General features: G+C 35.7%; 1 protein-coding gene across 50 annotated transcripts in view; it reads right to left on the reverse strand.

The window, feature by feature from the left end:
- The window catches only part of LOC136029210 (cell adhesion molecule Dscam1-like), a 204,323-nt gene that overhangs the window by 7,977 nt on the left and 172,098 nt on the right, over nucleotides 1-24,248 (reverse strand). For 40 of the 50 annotated variants that reach the window (XM_065707384.1, XM_065707382.1, XM_065707397.1 and 37 more), the window contains exons 26-32: nucleotides 23,912-24,078; nucleotides 20,955-21,149; nucleotides 14,164-14,313; nucleotides 11,775-11,897; nucleotides 9,578-9,783; nucleotides 8,486-8,687; nucleotides 3,342-3,587 (exon numbers count right to left, since the gene is read on the reverse strand). In XM_065707384.1, coding sequence (XP_065563456.1) covers nucleotides 3,342-3,587; nucleotides 8,486-8,687; nucleotides 9,578-9,783; nucleotides 11,775-11,897; nucleotides 14,164-14,313; nucleotides 20,955-21,149; nucleotides 23,912-24,078 — 1,289 coding nt within the window. Of the gene's footprint in view, nucleotides 1-3,341; nucleotides 3,588-8,485; nucleotides 8,688-9,577; nucleotides 9,784-11,774; nucleotides 11,898-14,163; nucleotides 14,314-20,954; nucleotides 21,150-21,455; nucleotides 21,618-23,911; nucleotides 24,079-24,248 lie in introns of all 50 variants that reach the window. The other 10 variants (XM_065707408.1, XM_065707409.1, XM_065707407.1 and 7 more) reach the window with 2 other exon arrangements.

A 24,248-nucleotide genomic window follows, 5' to 3' on the forward strand; every position in this document is an offset into this window, starting at 1 on the left:
GCATAGGAGACATGGGAAGGGTAAGAATGAAATAATAAATTGTCGCCACCAAAAAGTAAATAAATTTTATTGAGGTCACTATTCTTAATGACTCCGTTCTAGTTTTTGCGACGGAATCAAAAGCAGTGATTTGTCGCTTTATTTCTGGTATTCGACAACAGAGCTGCTCATTTTTCAACAGAAATAATAATACAGGGAATAAAGACAATTTTATCGAGATTTTAGTAGAAAAGTAAAAGCTCTCAGCAATGCCAAGTTCTGGCCTGGAACCCTCAACTTTTCCAGAAGCTTTCAGAAATTGCCAACAATGCCAGGAACTCTCGAATTTGTACCACATTACCTCTAAAACACAGTATATATATATATATATATATATATATATATATATATATATATATATATATATATATATATATATATATATATATATATATATATATATATATCAGTAAGACGTCTTTCCTAGTTCAAAAGGCTTTTTTCTAGAAAAAAAATCAAACTCGAACAGAGCAAGTAATCGCTTGTATACAATTTTTGAACTAAATTTAGCAAACTTGGTAGTACAAGTATATTTAAAAGGGGAAATTGAGTACTCTCCTTTGACAGCATTCTTCGACCATCTAACTAGTTTCGCTAAATACCTATTCATGCAACATGCAACATAATATTTACCTTAGAAGTTTGTAAACGTAAGAAACAAAGAAAAAGCATGACCAGCCAATAGAGAGCAGCTCATTGAGAAATTAGCCCTCAAAATCACACAATTTTGACAACTTCCATAAAGAACACTATTTTTGGAAATTTTGGCTAGTTCCACAACCACTTACCCCCTCCCAATCCAGGAACTGAATTCTTTGATTATACGATCCACCCAAGAGCTTCAGAATGATAAAGTATTATTTTATATTTTTTGCAAAGAGAGGCATCTTCTTCCTTAGGAGACCAAAAAACTTGTCACGTGCAAAATTATGTTAATTGAATTAATTATGTAGGCCCAATTTTACCAATAGGCCCACTAGGCCCGGGCCTAGGGGTACACAATGCCAGGAGGCGCAATAAATTATCACTGAGCGATTTTTTTTCCTAACAAAAACTAGACTGATATCGTCAAAGTGCCATGAGAACTCCGCCGTCACGCTGTCTATTCACAGAAAAGTGACTTTAAAACAACACAAGAATTCCGAGGCCATTTATAAACTATCAGCTATCTCCCAAGAGTGGCACCTGAGAGTTCGGTATCACCTCTCTCTTTCATTACTTTTGGCTCATCAATTGCGCTGTGTTCAATACTTCCAATATCCCAGAATTTTTAGGGATTTCCGAAAATGTCGCAAAAACAGAACGGCAAAAACGCTTGGGCCTAGAAGCGTCAAAGCTTAAAATCCGGCCCTGTAAATAAGGCATGTTTCCAGCAACTATTTTTTTTTTATTTTGATCCATGAAAATATTTTTGTAGATGCTATTTTCTGAGTCTAGAAGGCAAGCAATCGCTTTTCAAATAAAAATTATTTAATATTTTAAAGATATGTACTTAAACTTGGTGAATAAAATCGTATGGAGATTTTTGAGTTTTGAAATTTGAGTTGTTTTTTTTTTCAATCATTCACATGGATCAACTACTTTCTTTAAAATGTCACACAAAGTTTGTCCGCAAAACGTTTTTTACCTTATCCATTGAAAATGACCCTTAAGGAAAAGCCTAACTTTCTTAACACTTTCGTTAAAGCATTTTTTTTTGAAATTACACCACAGTCATTGATAAATAATAAAACTAAAATGAAAGTCAGCCAAATGCGTAAACCCCACAGGATAAGTTTCCCTATCCTTTAATACAATTTCTACATGCAACAAAATCTATTCGTCGATACATCGATATTTTTCGCATAGGACAATTCTATGCTCTGATCTTAATGGCTGACGAATAGCAAATTCATGACATCCATACAAAAAAAGACTCAATTACTGACGCTACCCTACAACGCTATCTCTTTTTCTTATTTTTCTAAATTCCCACAAATTTCTTTTCAAAATAAGATTTGACAATTAAGACTAATTTAGAGATTCTAGTTCTTTACTAGGTTGCAGCTACCGCTGCAACCATGATCGGAAAGCAACCAGGCGAATGTGCTGGGTTTTTATTTCATTTCAGTCATTTGCACTTTTCACAGAGAATACCTGATCCACAGCGTGAGATTGAATAGGGTCTTCCTCATGGAAGCAAATTTTTCCCCTTCCTACTAAAATCTATTTAGATTTTAACAAGAGCGTAAGAGTAAAATAGCATCAAAACTCACAAACAGCGACATTTGCTGTAGTATAAAAAAAAATTATTTGTACATTAGAATAAAACAAAAATAATAATGAATTAAAAGTTCCACATTGAGTAAAAAACATAATAAACAAAATCAGGACATAGAAAGATATATTGTAAAAGAAAGAAGAGAAATGAATTTGCAGCATTAAATATATTTTTTTCTCAAAAACGATTCCAAATTTTTGCAAAGCGTCTTTTTGGACCTTAAAGGAGAAAAGCTGTTAAGGCCTTCCCATTACTAACTAAGAATAAGGGAGCATTTAAAAAAAGGAAATAAAAGAAAAAGGGAGCTAAGAAAAAGAACTAAGAGAAAGGGAGCATTTAAAAAAAGGAAATAAAAGAAAAAGGGAGCTAAGAAAAAGAACTAAGAGATAAGTACTAAGAAAAAGGGAGCATTTAAAAAAAGGAAATAAAAGAAAAAGGGAGCTAAGAAAAAGAACTAAGAGATAAGAACTAAGAAAAAGGGAGCATTTTAAAAAAGGAAATAAAAGAAAAAGGGAGCTAAGAAAAAGAACTAAGAGATAAGAACTAAGAAAAGGGGAGCAATTAAAAAAAGGAAATAAAAGAAAAAGGGAGCTAAGAAAAAAAAAACTAAGAGATAAGAACCAAGAAAAGGGGACCATTTAAAAAAAGGAAATAAAAGAAGACAAAGCTGAGTGATGCTTTACACATTTATTGACAATAAATCTATTTGATCTAAGCACAAGTGAATAGTAGTAAAAAGAATTACTAACTAGATCACGCCAAATTTATTGTCATGCATGTTTTTTTTTTTTACTGCCATTCCTGGAGACGCTTTTACAGTTAAACCAAAGGACAATACTATGGGATGAAACAGTCTCACTTAAAGATAATACTTTCATTCTTTTGAAGCTCTTGGAAGACTAAAAGACCAGCCACGTATCATTTTCTCTCCCTTAATGGTCAATTAGGTAGTGATACAGCGATTATCACTTATGGCTAGAAATACATTTTCTTATTAAGAAATACATCCTAGGCTAAATGGCAATAGACTAAGAGCTCATACCTCTATTGATTAATTGATCACGATCATTATCTGGCTCAGATCCTTCTGTGATACCAGAGTCGTTATTCGATGAAGTTGAAAGATCGGCAGTAGAAGGAGGAGGAGGTGGAAACTGATTTGAGGAATACATAGACGAATTCACATAGTTATTAGTTGGTTGTTGCTGACTAATTCCACGGGTGGGAGGAGCTGGAGGTTCTGGATATGGTGGAAGAATCATGCGACCAGTTCCTGCTGCTGGACCACCTTTGACAAGAAAATACTTTAGGCCCTATTTTAGTAACATGGAAATACAGAGTTATAGGTTAACACAAACCTTCAAATAGCCTTAATTACTGAATGAAATGACATCACTTTGACTATTTTACAAATATCTACTCAATTCTATAAGATTACCAAATTAACAAACATTTTGGAATTGAATTACATGGGCTTTTATTCTAGAAATATTTGCAGTTCTTTTTCATGTAAATCTAATTCCTTTGTTTTTTTTTTTTTTTTACAAAAGTACTATTAGCAAAGTAATTTTTTTTCGAAGTTTATTAAAAGTCGACCAGCAATAGTGCCCTGTAAAATACAAGAATTTTAATAGATCAATACAACACATGGTGACATACACTGCAGGAGGTTTTACTCATGTTACTATACGCGTTCCCGTACAGGATAGTACTTATATGGAATAGGACCTCAGAGCTAATTCTGTATCCGGTGTAATCTGCCTATGTCTAAGACGTATTGTCTGTAAAAAGATTAATTTCCGTCTCGGAAAAGAGATACTAGGACTTTTGAGAAACTAAGCAAATTGAAACTGCCGATACTGATATGCTAAGTCTTGCCTATGTCTATGCCGATACTAAGTCTACTATGTCTAAAATATGTTAACTTTCCTAAGACGTAATTTCACGTTTAAATTTCTATATACAAATGAGTCTTAAAAGAACTCTTGACGTTTTCTAACAACTATAGTGAAGGCTATTGGGTTAGAAAAGTAACGGCATCTACCCTAATATTCTTTCAACTATAGTAATACTACCCAAAGAGCAATGGACTAGACAAAGTTTTATTTCTCTGGGCAGCTTAGGCCTTTAAAAATAGGTCCTCGTTTAATCTCTTTTGCAAGTCGTCCTGGAGGTAGACACCATGCACTTGTAGTGTAGACTTGATCGTTTGGAACATGGGTGGAGAACACTTGCTGGATTTGGCCAAGGAGCTTTACTTGACTTTATGAATTTCGTTTTAACATTTAGTTATTTCTTTCACGAGTTTAAGACTACTTCAGACTGAGCAGTTTGATGGTAGGTAATATATTCGGATTCATGGATCTAGTGTCACCTTGAGATTCAGCTTCTGCCTGAAGAATTTATTCAATCTTTTACATATTCTCTCAATGAGTGCGGTGAAAACCCACTGTTCATCTAATACATGTATAATGAGTCATTGTGTAATGAGTCATTGTCACTGCTTGCAATGAGTCATTGCAAGCAGCCGGCATCGTATGGCTGCATCATTAAGACGCATGGCATTTAAGATCAAGACGGCTCGTGCCTGAGCAATAGACCACTAACTGTCAGAAATTGCACCTTAAAAAATGAAAAAACAAGAGCTAAGAGCTCATATGGCACTTGTGACTAGGTCGGAAGTGCCAAGAGCTCATATGGTATGAGCTCTAGCAAAATTTTAAGAATCAGTAGGTTGATTTAAAAGGAAAACCAGAGGCTTAATGCCAGTCGGGATTTAAAATAAGAGCTCTGAGTCACGAGGTCCTTCTAAATATCAAAATTCATTTAAATCCCACCACCCACTCATAAGTTAAAAATACCTCAATTTTTCTAGTTTTCTCTCCCTTCAGCGCCTCAGATGGTCGAATCGAGGAAAACGACTTTATCAAGTAAATTTGTGTAGCTCCCTGACACGTCGAACAATTTTCATCGTAAGTAAAACAGTTCAAAATAGGGATGAAACCTTTTTATTGACAGTGAACAGATATAAAATTTCTTAACTAGATATTTCGAACACATATACAGTGTTCATCATCAGCAGTAAAAGAGTTTTACTGCTGATGATGAACACTGTATATGTGTTCGAAATATCCAGTTAAGAAATTTTATATCTGTTCACTGTCAATAAAAAGGTTTCATCCCTATCTTGAACTGCTTTACTTTCGTCATGGAAAGGCAGTGTGGTCTTCGAAGTTAATTTTCATCGACCTAGCACCTGCAGAAGCACCAAACTCGCCAAAGCACTGAACCCCACCCTCTAACTCCATCAAAGAGAGCGGATCCAGTCCGGCCACGTCAATCACATATATACGACATTTGCTTAATCTGCCCACCAAGTTTCATCCCGATCTCTCCACTCAATACGTTTTCCAAGATTTCCGGTTTCCCCTTCCAACTCCCCCCAATGTCAACAGATCTGGTCGGGACTTGAAATAAGAGCTCTGAGACATAAGTTCCTTCTAAATATCAAATTTTATTAAAATACGGTCACCCGTTTCTTAAGTTAAAAATACCTCAATTTTTCTAATTTTTCCAAATTAACAACCCCCAGCTCCAGAACGGACCCAACCCCAGAACGGATCCGTCCCAATTATGTTAATCATGTATCAATAACTTTTGATTATTCTTCCCATCAAGTTTCATCCCGATCTCTCCACTCTAAGCGTTTTCCAAGATTTTCGTTTTCATGGATTTCTGTTCCCCACCTCCAACCCTCTATGTCCACGGATCCGATTCGAATTTAAAACGGAGCATCTGAGACATAAGATTCTACTTCATATGAAATTTCATTTAGATCCGATCACCCATTCGTAAGATACCTCGATTTTCATGTTTTCCAAGCATTCCGGTTTTCCCCTCAAACTCCCCCCAATGTTACCAGATCTGGTCGGGATTCAAAATATGAGTTCTAAAGCACAAGATCCTTCTAAATATCAAATTTTATTAAGATCTGATCACCCATTCGTAAGTTACAAATATCTCATTTTTTCTAATTTTTCCGAAATACTCCCTCCCCCCAACTCCATCAAAGAGAGCGGATCCGGTCCGGTTATGTCAGTCACGTATCTTGGACTTGTGCTTATTCTTCCCACCAAGTTTCATCCTGATCTTTAAGCGTTTTCCTTCATTTCCGGTTACCCTTCCCACCACGACACTGGATCCTGTCGGGATTTAAAATAAGATAGCTGAGTTACGAGGTCCTTCTAAATATGAAATTTCATTAAGATCCAATCACTGCTTCGTAAGTTAAAAATATCTCATTTTTTCGAATTTTTCAGAATTAGCCCTCCCCTCCAACTCCCCCAAAGAGAGCGGATCGCTTCCGGTTATGTCAATCACGTATCTAGGACTTGTGCTTATTTTTCATACCAAGTTTCATCCCAATCCCTCCGCTCTAAGAGTTTTCCAAGATCTTATGTTCCTTCCCCCCCCCCAACTCCCCCCAATGTCACTGGATCCGGTCGGGATTTAAAATAAGAGTTCTGAGACACGATATCCTTCCGAACATCAAATTTCTTTAATCTTTGATGAAATTACGATCACTCCTTCGTAAGTTAAAAGTACCGTATTTTTTCTGATTTTTCAGAATTAACCCTCCCCCCAACTCCCCCTAAGAGAGCAGATCCGTTCCAGTTATGTCAATCACTTATCTTAGACTTTTGCTTATTTTTCCCAACAAGTTTCATCCCGATCCCTCCACTCTAAGAGTTTTCCAAGATTTTAGGTCCCACCCCCCAAATACCCCCAATTTCACCGGCTCCGATCGGGATTTAAAATAAGAGCTCTGAGACACGGTATCCTTCCAGACATCGAATTTCATTAAGATCCAATCACCCGTTCGTAAGTTAAAAATACGTCATTTTTTCTATTCTTCCGAATTAACCGGCCCCCCTTTCCCCCCAGATGGTCGAACTGGAGAAACAACTATTTTTAATTTAATCTGGTCCGGTCCCTGATACGCCTGCCAAATTTCATCGTCCTAGCTTATCTGGAAGTGCCTAAACTAGCAAACCGGGACAGACCGACCGACAGAATTTGCGATCGCTATATGTCACTTGGCTAATTCCAAGAGCCATAAAAAAAGAATAAAAGGATGTAGTTAGAATACTCCTTTTAGAGCGGTATTATACGTATGAGGTAAGCATTTGGACCACAGATTCTGCATCTTTAGTTAGTAAGAAACTAAAATCCAAGAAACCACGGCTAGTAAGAAAATATAGAAAGACATATTCCTTTTTACCATAAAATAAATACATGTTACTCTCTGGTTATTTGCAAACACGTGAAAGAAAAACTACAGTTTGCAAGAATGTATATCAGCGTAAAAGAGAAAAGTGCTTTAGAACAATCAAGATAGAAATAACAGCTTCTGCTAAGAATCCCAGCTTAATTGTTTCGCGTTGACTGTAGAAAATGCTAAATAGTAATTGTAGATACACAATTGATATTCAATGGAAGGGATGTTCAAATATTTGAACCCCACTCCACCTCCAAAGAAACAAAATTCGTTTTAGTTACTTAAAAATATCAAAAAACTTGTTTTACTGTCGATATAACACAAACTGAAGCCAAAACTCTGAGCCAAGTCTTGTTATTTCTATATAATTAAACGGTTAAAAATTTCAACCATCTTCTAAACCCTTAAAATACATCACTCTCTTTTCTTTTGATAATAGCCATTTCAAGTTCACATGGTTTCCTTTCGTTTGATTTTTAACACGTAATATTTTTTTCTAAAACATTAGATGTTTTTATTATCCCCTCCCTAACGAAATACAATCCCTGGAGTGAATGGTTCTCCACACAGACAAAAAATATTCTTTATAAACTAATCTACAAAATGGAAAAAAACTTTAAACTTTTCACCTTTTTGAAACTACTGATTGTATTTGCACCCTATTAGGACTGAAATGCGCTAAGCCAAGTTCCCTTGCTGAAAGTTAAATGCAAACATGTGAATATTCTGGACACTTTTTCATTAAATTAAAATCATTAAATGGACTCATAAAATCGACAAAAATCATTAAATTAGGATACTCTTTTAAATTAACTGCGTTATTTCGCAGACTTAAGCAACTTGGTCATTAAGTTGCTCAGCTCAGGCTACTCTCTTTTAGATTCTTGACCTGTACAAAGCCCACATACCAACGCTACGACGCATGCTTGGATTAGATCTAGTTCCGTAAGCGTCCGATGGTTGATCATAGGTAACAGATTGTCCACCATATTGACTCTGCGTTTGAGCATATTGGTAACCAGGATCCTCACAGTTAGCTGGGTCGTCATATTGGGGCCCAAAGTCAGCTGGTCTTTGTGGAGCAACTGCAAGGTGAGCTTGTTGACGAGGCTACAAAAAATCAGTAGTTTCAGTTTACGACTGAACACAAAAAATATACAACAAGTAAATCAGTTTCTTTACCAAACAAGTAAGAGAGAAAGAGAGAAAGTAGGAAAGAGAGAGAGAGAGAGAGAGAGAGAGAGAGAGAGAGAGAGAGAGAGAGAGAGAGAGAGAGAGAGAGAGAGAGAGAGAGAGAGAGAGAGAGAGAGAGAGAGAGAGAGAGAGAGAGAGAGAGAGAGAGAGAGAGAGAGAGAGAGAGAGAGAGAGAGAGAATATAAATATAACACAAACAAAGAGAAACACAAATCACAAAATCTACTTTCGTGCTCCATTGCCAACCTGAGAAATCATCCTAAATTTTTAGTACTCGCAAAACATTCATCCCTAATCACATTTACCAGCTATGTCTCATCGAACCCACATTTTCAACACAATTTATTCCTCAACTCACTCAATTCTACAGATTCATACATCATACGACCTACATTCTAATCTATATTTCCACACATCGGGCAAAAGTATGGACAATCTTGTCCTCTCCTCCTCCCTAAATACTTCCTTCTTAACATAAGTGGTAAACTATTCACTCTCCATTCAATTATATACTTCAATTCCCCTTTTATTCAAATTCATATTGAACCAGACCACTCCACCCTGTGTCTCCTTCCCCGACGTGTAGAGGCGTAGGGAATCAAAAGGCTTATTTCATGTAATAATTTAAAAATCAAATAATCTTTTAAAGACCACAATGTAGCTGAGTGGTAACTCTAATGCTAATTACCCGTATTTGTCTGAATGTATGTTTCTAAATATACTGAGACTAATTAACATACAGTTGTACGGAGAATGAAAGTAAGGCTGATCTATGGACAAAAGAAACTAGAAAGAGAAAAGCTTACCATAGACTGAGATGCATTTCTTTGATGGATAAAATTTGAGTCCATTTGTCCCCCGTTCATTCCACTTGAATGTGGCATTGTCTGGAATTGCTGAGGATTCATTCCTTGCATCTGTCCAGATGGTAGACCAGGGTCCATTTCTTCCCTAAATCCAAGAAGGTGGAAAGTTGCGTATGGTGCTATTTCATCCTCCATTCCAGCGAAGTCTAAATGCAAAGCCATATTATTTTAAGTTTGGAATTTCTAAAGAGAATCAAATAGCTCGAACCAGAATCAATTGACAGTTTGGCTGTTTAAGTCAACAACTATTTGAATTAAGTAAAAGTTAAAAGAATTGAGTATTTACAGTTTGGCTACATGAAAATGAGAGTAAATATTGTGTTTCGAATAAAACACGAAGACACCTAGCGATTCCGCAGAGGTCAAGCATCGATGCAGCAGGAACAATAACCCTGCTGTGCTTATAACTTGTAAGTAATAAATTGTAGATTTAAATCTAAACAATTTTTCGCGGATAATTTGTTTCGATTTCGGATAGCCGAATTTAAAATTGTTCAATTGTAAACATTAAGAAACAACAAAACAGAAATACAGCCCCTATCACTAGATTATAAATTCAAAAGAGAATTTTTAAGATAAATGACGGTAAAGCCGTGTAAGTATAAGGAGGTAAGAATAATAGAATATTTGAAATTTTTCAGCTCACCTCTTAAATAGAAGAAAAAAAAAAGAATTTAAACTGATTTCGAATAAATTACTATAAGGGACTGCTAACCATAGCTAAATATGTATGACTATTAATACAAAGTTACTCATTAAAAATGTGCGAAGAAACAAAGTAAGATTTTCAATTTGTAATTATATGCTAATTTGTTTACTTTAAGGAACGATTCAAGTAATGGCATGAGAATCTTCTTTTTAACTCCCTTTTTTATAAGCTAAGACCTTAATTATGTATTTCCCTTTTATGTGTCTTTTAATCTGAGTTTTTTTTAGTTCCTCAACTCATATAAGTAAATTATTTCTTACCAGGGGTATATTTACGATTTATTTTCATAAAAAAGGAAGGAAAACAAGCACCATGATTATAGACTTACGTACTAATGTTGGCCTTTATCGTTTGGTCTTGCTTGATAACTGAAAACTAGTTAGGAAAATCTTCAGACAAGAATACATTATCGGAAACAGTTTTAGTTCTGAATAGTACAACGAAATCAGCTTGAAAACGAAGACGCAAAGACACTACCTCGTTTTCAAAATTAATCATCATATGAAAACAAAAAGCACAATAAATTCCCTTCAAAAGTACTGACTATGCTTGAAGAGATTTAACAAATTTTGAGAATTGAAAGATGTTAATAATACGAATGAAAGTTGCAATCAGCAATAAAGGCAGGTGAAACCTCCACCAGATCTAAATATCCTTCGAAAATATTATGTGAAAAATAAAAGTAAACATAATCTCGAAATTTAATTATCGCGATCCGACCATCAGCAAAAATTGGTTAAATTTTTGTCATTAAATGTCGGCCAGCTAAAAACCACCTCTTTGGATTTTGTCTTTTCTTAATTTATATTTTCATTTTTTTTTCGTCTTTTTTTGTCGCGCGTTTGTGCATAACCAGTGTGGTCTCGGAGCGTATTTACGTCAATTAATTTTACAGGGCTTAGCATCAAGTATAAGTTTATTAGTAAGCGCAAAAAAATACTCTTTCCGTTAATAACTACAATTATAAAACATAAATACAAAAACTTCAGAACATACGAAGCCCCAGCATCAGGTATTAGATGCTTAGTACATATGCATTGAATCTGAAAATTAAATCAGTTTTCTACAGGAAGGAGGAGGGAGTGACTGGCCCTCCTTAAAAATTGTGTCTTCAGATTATGACCCAAGGTGCATTTGAGTGCATTTTTTTTACGTTTTCTAATATCCCTTTTAAAACCTGCTGACGTCCTCCCTCTAACGCAACTGTGCATCTGTAATCTAAATTACTATTAGTTATGGATTTCATTGCATATTTCCTTTCTGTATAAGTGCTTAAAATAAAACAGTGCTTCCATTCATTAAAGAAACTTGTGTTCTTTGCGAGTTATCAAATTTCATTAAACAGTTATTATTATCATTATATGTGCATGCATACATAAAGCATGCAAAATATAAATATTCGCCTAGCAAAGCACACGGAATACATACCACCAGCACGTGCATATAAATGTGACCCATCCGGGAGAGTTCTGAGGGTTCCCTTTTCCAAAGCCAGCTCTTCATACATATGTTTTTGTCGAGGATTCCAAGTAGCATGGGATCTTAAAGTACCTATAAGCCGGTCATGGCAAACAGAAATAAATGAATAAAAGGCTAACAGCATACAGCAAAATAAATAGCATGTCCAGAGATCGAGTAAGGTGTGTTTCGAGGTTCAACAAAAATAGACCAATTTACCAAGTAAAGTATTGCTAATGAAGTTAATTGTAACCTTATAATTGAAGAGAAGAAATGCTACGCACCACATTTACGAAAGTACAGGATTTATACAATATTACAGCAAAATACAGAAACTGGGTTTTAACTACGCAATGTACTAAACATCGGTTGAGTAATTCTTTTCCTTCAATAATCTGATATTTAGTCCTCAAAAGATGATATTTGTTCAGCGTACAATTAAATATTTTATGTTTTCTTTTTTCATTTTTACATGAACTTTCTAGGAAAAATCTAGCCCCACGTATTATTTGCTTAGTTTTCATGTCCTTAAAACTTGATATTTATGTTTATGTTAGAAAAAAAATTTACAAAATATGCTATAAAGGGATCAACCGTTTTTGATTGACTCGTGTGACGTTATTTCGTTAGATTTTATCCTAAAAAAAAATTATGTACAGTATCTGATGCCCATTCTTTTCTTAACGTTTATATACTTTGTAAACCTGGGAAATTGATCTACTATTGCTACTGATCTTCGGGGCTTGCCCCTATACACCAGCGAAATTTTGTTGCAAACGCTTGTTGGTTAGTTAACGTTTGTATTTTCGTGGGCCAACAATTGTTAGCAACAGCTAAGGTGGCAGAAACAGACCTAGTAAAAGATAGGTTTTTAGACGGATATTAAGCAAAACAAGAAATGAAACAAAATAGTTGGGGAAAACATAAATAAAAAAACAAATCTACAAGGCTCAGTCAAAACAAATTTTGCTACCACCCCTGTAAATGATCTACCCAAGTATCAAAATTCTTTATACGAAGTGTCAAAATACTAAATAAATGAAAATGTCATAATTAATTATTTTGTCCGGACTTCCAGTGTAATTTTATAATATAACGACAATAAAGAAACATAATTTTTTTAAAGAAAATCTACGAAATATGCCTTCAATCAGCAAGAAAAGTGAACATTCTCCAGACAAATCAAACATTTCGTTCAGCTAATTAGCAAGCTAAGTAGTAAATAGTAGGCTCAGCTAAGGAGCGACTCAGCTAAGTAGTAACCTTTCACGGAAGGAAGGATTTCCTTTCACGATTCGATAAACGATCGGAAATTGAATGAAAAACAAGCTTTTCAACTGAAAGTAAGAACCAATCATTAAAACTTAAAACGGAGAGAAATTATTCCGTACACGAGGGAGACTACCCCTTCCTCCACTCTCGCTCTTCATGATAAAGTTTGACGTTTTGTCACAATTCTTTAAGAAAGACTGTTCAAACACAAGGGCAATTGAACTTGAATTAGAAGCCTTTTTAAAGAACTTTAGGAATTTATACGGAATCGTATCGTATACGGAATGATTTCTGTTTGTTTTAAGTTTTAATGTTGCTCATTACTTGTAGTGTAGTTTGTAGTTTGTACTTGTAGTTTATTTAAAAAAAGAAACGCACCATCGTGTTTGATAGTCAAGATTATTCTTGGGTAACAGAGATTAAGTATTGTTGCTAGCACTTTTTATACAAATTTTATCAGCTATTAAGATGAAAGTATAAGCCCATTCACAATAGATTTTACTAATAGTGAGATTTAGCTAGCGTTAACTAGAGCTAATTAGAATTCTCCATAGAATTATCTGCCGAGGATCATCCAATCAGAGAATTCTATTTAAAATCTTATTGACTCAAACTTGAGCTAGTTAAATGTCGATATTAGTAAAATCCCACAATGAACTTTTCACAGCTATTGGTCACCACTATTTATTCTAAGAGGATTGATAATAGTTTTCAGAAGAACAAAATAGGGGTATGACTTGGGAACTATGCTTACTACCAACTACCAATAATTCAGAAAATAAGTTTCCGAATCTCTCTTTTTGGCAATTATGACTGTAAATAAAATTGCCAAGATTATTGTGTAAACAAGTTCACAAAATAAGACAGTTTAAATTTTAAAACAATATAAGCAGGTTTAGATTAGTTTGGCATATGGTTTACTACTAAGAAATATGAAAATGGTTCTAGAATAAAATAATGCAGAATTTTAATGAAGTAATTTAAAACATATTTTCTGTGCAGCCTAAAAAATCATAGATATTTAGGAAGATAGCAGAAAACATGGATAGCAAATCATGCAAATAACTGCAGGTTAGAAAGAACTGACCTCTCTTGATCCTGTCAACTGTATTATAGTTGTTCCCTGGTACAGGTGGAAGTTTTCTGTTAGGAGGTGGAATATAACCAAGTTCATCACGAAGCTGATTTTGCTTCCCAAGTGTAGAGTGGTTGACACTTTGGCTATACACCATGTCATCTTAAAGAAAGAGACAAATTCATAACATTTTACTTCATTAACATAACAAATTACTTCATATAACGTAACAAATTCAAAAATCATTAAATGTACTCTAACTTTTGTTTTTCAATGACAGAGTATCCAGTATCCAGAAGTTGTGGCTATTTATTTTTTTTATGAAAGACAACTAGGCTATATTGTTTGATCGCGTATTTGCTATATTTAACATCTAAAACAATTGATTAATTTGATTCTTACCACCCGTATTTCAAATAATATTTTGGATGATTTTTCTTTCTATGCAAGTTTTATGTAAGAGGATACCGAATATAGGCAATTTTTTAGCGAGATAACAAAAACAAGCAATGGAACTGGGGCAATATTAATTAGAAATTCGAAAATTTTTGTCAATACTGGAGAATCTCACGTTCTTTGTCAGTACTAGAGAATCCCATATTCCAACTCGAAAGATATTTCCAAAGAAAAGAAAATATAAGGACACCACAAACCAGGGATGTACACATAGTTTTTTCCCAGGAAAATGAGGGGGTTGGGGACAATTTCAAACAAATTGAGAAAATTGTCAGTCACATATAATACATCATAAAAATACCATATGGAATCCAAAATTTTACAACAGAGGGGGTGGGAGCAAGAGCCCTAAGCTGCACTGCTTGCGTGCGTGATCAGAGCATACAGCCATTTCATACTATTCCATAAACTGTGTTGGTTCTTAAGAGCAGAAAGAGATAGTATATTTACAATTAATAGAAGCTAGTAAATCAATTTCCGTTGCATCGCATCAAAGAAGCCTTAGTTTTCAATATTGTAATAAATAATTTTTAAATCGCAAAATGTTTCATAGCCCTGATTGTTGGGAAAACATTGCCTGTGTTTTACTCTCCAGTAGAATTTGGAAAAAGGAATCGCCACCCTTTCGGTAAGAAATGACAGACTTTAGTTAGTTTTTAGGTGGCTTGTTACCCCAACAAATATTAAGCAGCAACAGTACAGTCAGGGCGAAAACCAGGATTTCCTAGGGAGGGGTGGGGGGAAGGGGACTTTATAAGACACATTTTTCTTTAGCCATTTAATAGCCAAAAGTCTAGACTCATACGTGGATTTCTTCACATTTTGAAGGAGGAGGGGTTCAATCCCGATGCACTCCAGCCACAGCTTTAATACGGTGTGCGTATAACTGAACCCCGTGCAACTGAACCAATGTAACTGTGCCCCCGATTGACTGAGCCCCCATGCAACTCAACCCCATTTAACTGGGCCCCCGTACAACTGAACCCTCGTGCAACCGAACCCCTGTTTATCTCAACTCACATGCAAATCAACCCCCTTTGACTGTACTCTCATTCAACTGATCCCCCCTGTAACTCAACCCCATATAACTGAACCCTCGTTCAACTGAACTCCGTTTAACTCACCCCTCATACAGCTTAAGTGTTTTTTATGGACGGGGGAGAGGTGGGTTATAGCAAACTATGAGCTTTTCAATAAGCGCTCGGGTAAGGCTGTGCCAAGGAACAAGTAAAAATACTGGTTTCATACCTATCTCCCAAAGCTCTTTCAGTTTTACTTTTAAAGTTCTATGAAATTGTTTTGTTTGAGTCATTCCACATAAGATCAACCAGGCATTGAAAACCAGTGTCATAGATTCTTAAAAAGGGTATTTCTCTATCTTGGATATAATGAGCCACTAACTCTTTTTTGTTACTTTCTGTTTTTGGGTTTGCCTTTACAGCCATTCATAATTTTGACGATTTTGACTTAGTTAAATAAAGAAAAACAAATCCTAAAACTGTTTCAGTTTTGAAAATAAAGTTTATCATTTGCATTTACAAATTAATTTAAATTAAACTTTTGATTGGTTTGATCACCTACATGAAGAATTAATAAAAATAGCTTGAATCTTGAAATACTTCAAAAATATTTAAAAAAAAATATGCTTAGTAATAAATATGTATTTTTTTCTAAAAGTTTCCTTTTTATGCTAGTGGTATTATTGCAAAATATAAAAATATTCTTCTTTTTTTAGATCAAATTGTCCATTAGGGTCTATTCTATGCTGTTATGAAATAAAGTGGGCGGGATCGTGTTAGCTGTTTGAGCTAACATCTCGTTTGTGCTGTGATATACCGTGGCCCTGAAGAATTTGGACTATATTTTTTTGCGGGGGGTTTCTTTAGCCCCCCTTGGGAATAACTCTTCATTTTTTTTGCCTTTGATAGTAAGGATGTCGACAAAAGTCGTTATTGATGAGCCGCTTAGCTTTTTTTTTCATCGTGTTAGCTGTTTGAGCTAACATCTCGTTTGTGCTGTGATATACCGTGGCCCTGAAGAATTTGGACTATATTTTTTCGCGGGGGGTTTCTTTAGCCCCCCTTGGGAATAACTCTTCATTTTTTGCCTTTGATAGTAAGGAGGTCGACAAAAGTCGTTATTGATGAGCTGCTTAGCTTTTTTATCACCCGGATAGACTCTGAGACTCCTAAGGATCTCCTAATTAAGCTTTGTGTAGATTTTTACTCGGTGGAGGAAATCAACAGAGCAAAAGGAAACATAGTCCCAGTGAAGTGATCGCGTCTCTGACAAAGGAATTTCCAGACTTTGTAAAAACCCGACAGGGCCAATTTACAAAAAGCCCTGTACTTTGTGAAATTTTTTCTATCCTCTTACAAGTTGATAGAAAATTACTTCCCGACTTTTGTGGTGCGTAATTTGCTGCGACTCCCCTCTTTGTCACTCTTGCACTTTGATCTTGCGAGTATTATGAGCTCATATAGTTCTTTGAAATCCGAGTTAGAGCACCTTAAGTTGTTTGTTCAGAATATTGCGTCATCGGAAGTGTCAAGCTTAAAACCTGAACTTGATTAGATCAAATGTACGCTTCATGCAATTGTTTCTAAGCAACAGATGACACCCGCAACTAATTTATCGCAGCCATCTGAGGTTCCCATCCTGATGCAAGCCAATGAGGCTGTTTTGACGGATAGTGCTAATCAGTATGCGCCTGTTCCTATTAATAAAGTGAGTAGTGGCTCCGTGACTCTTTTTTTTTTTCTAGGCAAGCGACTGGTAACAAGAGTCAAACTGAAGCTGGAACCTATACCAGTAATGCAGCGAAACCTGCTAACACACGTAAGGTTAAAACGGCTCAGGCAGCTGGAGGTCGTGGTTCTCTTTCACATGATCTTCAAGGTCCCGAATACACTGTGGGAGCTAATATCTGGTCTGTGATTCCTAAAATGAAGTCAGTTCTGCAAACTAGGGTATCATAGCTCTTTGTTAGTAGATTTGCTCCAAAAACTACTGAGGACACAGTTGCTAATTTTGTTTCAAAGAAGCTGAAGTGTCCAGTATCTTGCTAAAAAGTTGTTACGGCCAGTCCCAACAGTGCTTCGTGTCAAACTCATTGTGTCGGCTGCGCTACGTGTGAAAGTAGTTTTACCTGAGTTCTGGCCTGCCGGTATCCTTGTTAGGACTTATTATGAGCCTAAGCCTAAAGTGACCACTAGTGAGCCCACACCTTCCGAAGGTCAAACTTACATAGATGAGTGAGAAACTACGCATAGCAAGTGGGAATTTGCATGAATTAAACCTGTACTTAAGTAAGCTAGTATCGTTTTTATCTGATAAATATACTTATGTTTGTTTCCCGGGTGATTTTAATGCTAATTACAGTACAGAAACTATTTTCAGCCGTGAGCTGAAGGCAAAAATAGCTGAAAATGATTTGGTTTGTTTTGATGAAGTGGCTCTAGAGCCATCGACTTTTACATATTTGAGCCCGTCAGGTCATACGTCATGGATTGATCACGTGGTGTGCTCAAGTTCTTTTAGTAGTAATGTTATGCCTATTTCTGTAAGAAATGATATATTTGCTTCAGACCATTTCCCTCTTTTGTTTGAATTATCTTATGCTATTCGTGCTGCGGATTCGTTGTGTGCAGATCCGCCACCCACTGGTCTGCCTTCTGTGGACTGGGAGCATGCGAGTACGTCTCAGCAAGTGGCCTATGGTGTGGAGGTTGAGAGGCGTATCCTTGCACTGGATATAACTACTATTTACCATCGTACTCTCCCTTACTGTACTAATCCTTCTCATACTAATAGGTTAGGGGCTCTTTATAATACACCAATTTCGATTCTTATTGTTAGTGCATGTCATACTCTACCTCTTCGTCCGGGTAGTGCTAACAGGAAAAGGGTGGGGCTAAATGTTATTCCTGGTTGGAATACTCACGTTCGCCCTCATTATGTAGCTGCGACAAATGCCTTGCTTTTGTGGGTTGCTAATGGCACACCTCTTGGAGGTGGGCTCGATTCGGCGAGGAGAATTCTTCGCGGTAGGTTACGGAGTCCCCTTCGGTGGTGCAAAAAGAATGTGGAGAGTTTGTGACCGCATTATCAATTTCAAAGAAGGATCTTCGACGGAGTTCTGTGTGTTTATCCTTAAATCTGTAGTGCAGTACTTTTGGCTTTTTTCTAGTCCTGTGTTTGCATGCTCCGTTGATGCAAAGGTGGCTTTCGACCGAGTGAACCTTGAGAAGCTCGTTGACAAAATACACACTAAAGGAGTTGACCGTCGTATCATTGGAACTCTTCAATACTGGTTTGAAGTGTAGCATTTCAAAATCAAATGGAGTAGTTATTTCAGTGAGTCTTTCCCTGTTTTGAATGGTGTGTGGCAAGGTGGGGTCCTCTCGCCGTTGCTGTGTAACCTTTATGTGGATGATCTTAACCTGCGTTTGGCACAAACTGGGGTTGACTGTTTCATTGGTGATGTTTGCTTCAATAGCCTCAGTTATGCTGATGACCTGGTTATTTTAGCTTCTAGAATGGCTGCACTTAAGCATTTACTTTCAATATATGATGAGTTTGCGTCAGCCAATGATATCGTATTCAAAACGGCTAAGACCTAGTGTATGGCGTTTATTCCCCGGGGAACTCCTTTGAAACATATGGCTTGGCTTTCTGGAGTTTCATTATCTTTTGTTGGATCTTACAAATATCTTGGATTCACGGTGGCTCCAACTCTGAGTGAGGAGCTTCATGTTAATGCACTTTCACGTTCGCTGTGCTGCAGGGCTAACTTACTCATTCGTAAGTTCGGAAGTTGCGACCCTTCTGTAAGATGCTTTCTTTTCAGAGCTTACTGCACTCCGTTGTACGGTCTAGCTTTTGTACAATCTCTGTCTGTTAGGTGTGAAAATTCTCTTCGGTTTCTTTAGAACAGTTCTTTACGGTGGCTTCTTAATCTACTTTTGAATTGTAGTGCATCTGGAATGTTTGTTGGTGGTAGACTCCCATCTTTTCCTGAGCTGCGTAGAAAATCTTCTCTTTCTATCCAGACAAGGATACTTGCTTCAGATAATCCCCCTCATTTTGGTACTTTCCGAGCCGCTTTTTCGCCTCTCTCTGCCATTTTGGCTGACTTGGTCAAGTGTGATTTACACACAACAATTTTGACATGTTTAAATGTACCATTGTCATTTGAAATTTTTTTTTCTGTTTGTGTGTGTGTGTGTTATTGATTTATCTGTTTTTGTTCTATATTTTTTTTTTCTTTATTTTTTTGTAAGTGGCCCTAGTTGGTCTTAAGTTTAATAAATAAATAAATATTGTCACGTGCTTTCAAATTTTGAGCCTTATTATAGAATACTAAGCAAGGCATATGAAATAATTGTCAACCCTCCTCCATCACGGAGGTAGAGGCAGAGGTCAACTTTAAAGTAAAGTCCGTGGTTGCGTCAAACTTTTAAAATGCATCACTGAGAAAAAAAAAATCAAGGGTAACCAGTTTCAAAGATTTTCAGACATGAGAGGCAAGGGGTCAACCCCCTCCCACTTCCCTTATTAAAAAATGGCTATTTTGCCAGAACCAATGTGCAGTTGTGCATTTTACTTGTTGACAAAGCCCATGGCCTTGTCTAAAACCGTGGCATTTTTACTCTATTAAATATTAATCTAACAAAACACTTTCCAAAATAGATACGTGAATGAAAGTCGAGCTACATAGAGTTCATTTCAATGGGGTTGAGTTGCAGGGGGTTGACATGCATGATGGTTCAGTTAAACGGGTTGATTTGCACGTGCATTCAGTTAAACAGGAGGGTTCAGTAGGGTTGCACGAGGGTTCAGTTGAACAAGGGTAGAGTTGCATAAGGGTTCAGTTGAATGGGGTTGAGTTGAACGGGCTACAGCAAGAAATTATACAACAAAAGTGTTAGGTTTGGATTTCATGAAAAATACTTTCATGCAAAACGGAAAGAAAAAAAAGAACAAAGAGGTCTTGTCTTCTGGAATACTTTGCGAGCACAATTCACCAAAATGTACAACCTAATAAAATAGCCACAAGAACTTTGGTGCCTATGATTTACAGGTACCTAGAATAGTCTAAAAATCGTTAGGATAGTCTCTGAAAGACAAAAGGAACTTGACAGACGTCCGACAGTCAAAAATTCTTTTCCCTTGTTTTGTAAGAGTTTAGAAAAAAGATAAAAAACCTTATCAATAGAGCAAAATCCGACAAAAATAGCACCATAAGCAAATCAAAATAGCATGCAAAACTAAAACATATCGCAAATGATGAAGGGTAAATTGAAACGGGAGACGTGACAGTGACTAAATAAATGTCACAATTGTACCTCTAAGTCTAGATTGACCACTTGAGTCGCGGCCCCTCCTGCTTAAGGCCACACAGACCACAACCATTCCAACAAGAATGACGACTAGAGTGGCAATAGTCGGGACCAGAAGATTTAAATCTTGGAGCCATTCTGGAATGTGTGGAAAGATGGCCGAAAGAATATTTGTCTTCTCAATCATCGGAGCGATTGTTGCTGGAATAGCAAAGCAGATTAAGAGGAGCTGAGAGAAAAAAAATATTTGCAATCTACAAAGCAGAATCTGAAATCAATAGGTTTTTGACATTGATACAAAAACATAACACACCCCGCCCCCCGTGAACATATACGTAGGAAATTTTTAATTAAATTTTCTTGTTTTATTTTCCCTAGTTTTTCTTCGCCAGTCAGTTTTGAAAATAAATACAAATTCCAAGTAATTAATGACCAAAAACGAATTTGATTCCAGATAAAGCCCACAATCAGCTACCATTACCAGAAAGCCATATTTATTCTTCATACCTTTAGGATAATGATTATTTGACCTTTTTAGTACAATGATAACAACAATAGCTGCTATAATAACGAGAATTGCGGCACAGATGGGTACAATCAAGTTTAAATTCATTAGCAGCTTTAGTATCTCTTCGTTGTTTGCTGAGTCAGAAGCTGGGGCTATGGTGGCTAAAACAATAAATTACATTAAAAAATTATCTAAAATAGTGTAATCAAACAAGCATAAACTAGTCTTAAAATCAAGGACTTTCTAGATCCTAAATTATATCTACAACTATATATGTATAATACAACTAGAACTGTATAAAATATATAAACTATATTTATCCATGTTAACTAGATATATATAAACTGTATCTAGAACTGCAAAATTATTGTTTCTTCAGACTGTGTAGAAAAGAAACATGGCATAAAAAATAGATTCACAGATCCACAGTTATTTTCAGATTATTGTCAGTTGACAATTGTCCTTTAAGACAGAAAAAAAACACGTGCTCTATCTTTAAATAAACATATTTTGCCTTACTCTCGCCTGAAATTCAAAACTTACCCAATATTTCATTGAGAATTTCAGAACATAGATATATTGAAAATATACAATTTGGCCTCGAAATAGTTTGCCAAATACCCGTATCTAAACCTAGCAGACTTAAGACTAAATATTGTGAATGCATACATACATACATACCTCGTATGAGACTACATACGAGGATCGGCTACAGACTATTCGACAAGCTGCTTTATTTAAACATTCGGAAACTGAAAGTATTACATGCAAACCCAAATGGTTTCTGCATCTCAAGAGATTATATCAAAAACAGGTAATGAAAGGATACTTACTACTAGCATAAGTATTTTTTTAAGGAAATCTACCATTATTCGTAAGGGTCACATTTGGAACACACAAATTATTAAGCCATAACTGGCTGTATTGGCTTTTTACCGCACAAAAATCCCCGAAGAACGTGAATTGCGTGGAACGACAAGCCTCGAGTCCTAAAGTCACAATTCGAACAGATGATAATGGATAGTTACTAAACAAAGCACTATATATAGTACATATATTAGCAAAAGAAACTAACATATTACTACAGCAAGGAATACATTACTATGCTGATAAAAAGCAAATTACTAAAATAAAACAAGCAGCTTTGCTGGAAGAAAACTTTGTTGTCCAATTGTGTTTCAATTTAGGTAGGCCATTAAATAATTTCATAAAAAGAAATAGAATGAAATAACCCAAATGCAAGAGTAATAGAGTATATTTTCAAATCGTTCCCACTGACATCATAGAATGAGGAAATAAGACAAAACGCAATTGTGCCGGGGTCTTATGGCACTTTGTGTCGTTTTTAGTGATACTAAAGCATTTTGGCGATGTAGAAAAATTTATGACATAATTCACATGCTATCGGGTGAACTAATCTAGTTTAGATAAATATTAGTTTTATGGATCGCCAAATTTTTTTGATAGTGATAATTAAAGTCCCATAACCGTTTAATGAAAAGAAGTGAGTGTTGTCGCTCTCAATATTTATCTACTGTATCTATGGTAGCCTACTGATGTTCAGCTACAGCAATTCAAAAAGCACTGAGGGCTTTTTTGTTTTTGTCTTAAACAAAGATCAGTGCCCTATCCCTCTAAGTCGTAAACTGAGGACGTCATACAGACTGGTTAGCTTTCAGCATCTAGTTAGGTTTCCAAAAAAGGTTAAGTTTTTTTTTCTAACAGGCAATTTCTTCTTTTCCCGCTTACATAAATTGTTTTAAAATTGAATTTTATATTCATAACAAAGGTTGTTTCTTCAAGACTTAAAACACCAATAAAAAGAAGAAGTTGATCGTAATAATGAATGGTCAAATTTTTCTGAGGTTTTCCTTTACTGCAAGATTTATGTCTTGAAGTGCAAAGCCTTTTAACTACCAAAAGTGAGCTGTGTTCATCTTATTTAGTATCTAAATTTATATCGTTGAAAATCTAAAAACATCACAATTGCTTAAGACCTGCGTTTCATAACTACATGAACTATATGAATAAGGCAACAGAGGTATTTAGGCAGTAGTGAGTAATTGAACTTCCCCTGATAATCAATGAGAAAAAGTTCTCGTTATGACGCTCATAATAGTGAGCAAGTAAAGAGTAGAAAGGAAATTGTTAAAAATACTAAATTTTATTTCTGTCTAAAGCGTATGGCAACGACGGTGATACCTATCAGGAAAAGATCAGAACAGAAGTATGAGAGAAAAGATCACTAAATATCGTAAAATGTCAAGTAACTCGATTGCCAATTTTTTTTTCCCTACGTCCAAGTCTTAAAATACAAAACAGGATGTCTATGCCAAGATTATTAAAAAGACCAAAGAATAGCTATTCTTTTGGTAGAAAAAAAATTGAAAAGAAGATCCTTAATCTGTTTTGGTAGAAGGAAATAATCTTGATCAACTTGTAGCGGCTAACTTACCACCAGTTACCGTTAATGTGGCAAACTCATATTCAGCAACAGCAAATCCTGCATTATTGTGGGCAGTTACTTTCAAATTGTACCATGATCCAGGAGCAAGATCCAAAACAACAAAATTACCTCCTGGTTTCAAGCTGTTAGTCACTAGTGTCCAATCAGAAGATGACCTATAATAATATTGGCTGCATTTCAAACATTCGAATCAAGACAATCTAAACTGCTTAAATTCAACAAATTATTGTCTAAAAGATCTAAGAAGAAGAAAAAACTGCGCCTCTGACTAAAAAATAATTGCCGAAAATTAGTTCAACAAAGACAGAGTTCTCTGCTTTCTTCG

Source organism: Artemia franciscana, chromosome 7, assembly GCF_032884065.1.
Source record: "Artemia franciscana chromosome 7, ASM3288406v1, whole genome shotgun sequence".
NCBI lineage: Eukaryota > Metazoa > Arthropoda > Branchiopoda > Anostraca > Artemiidae > Artemia > Artemia franciscana.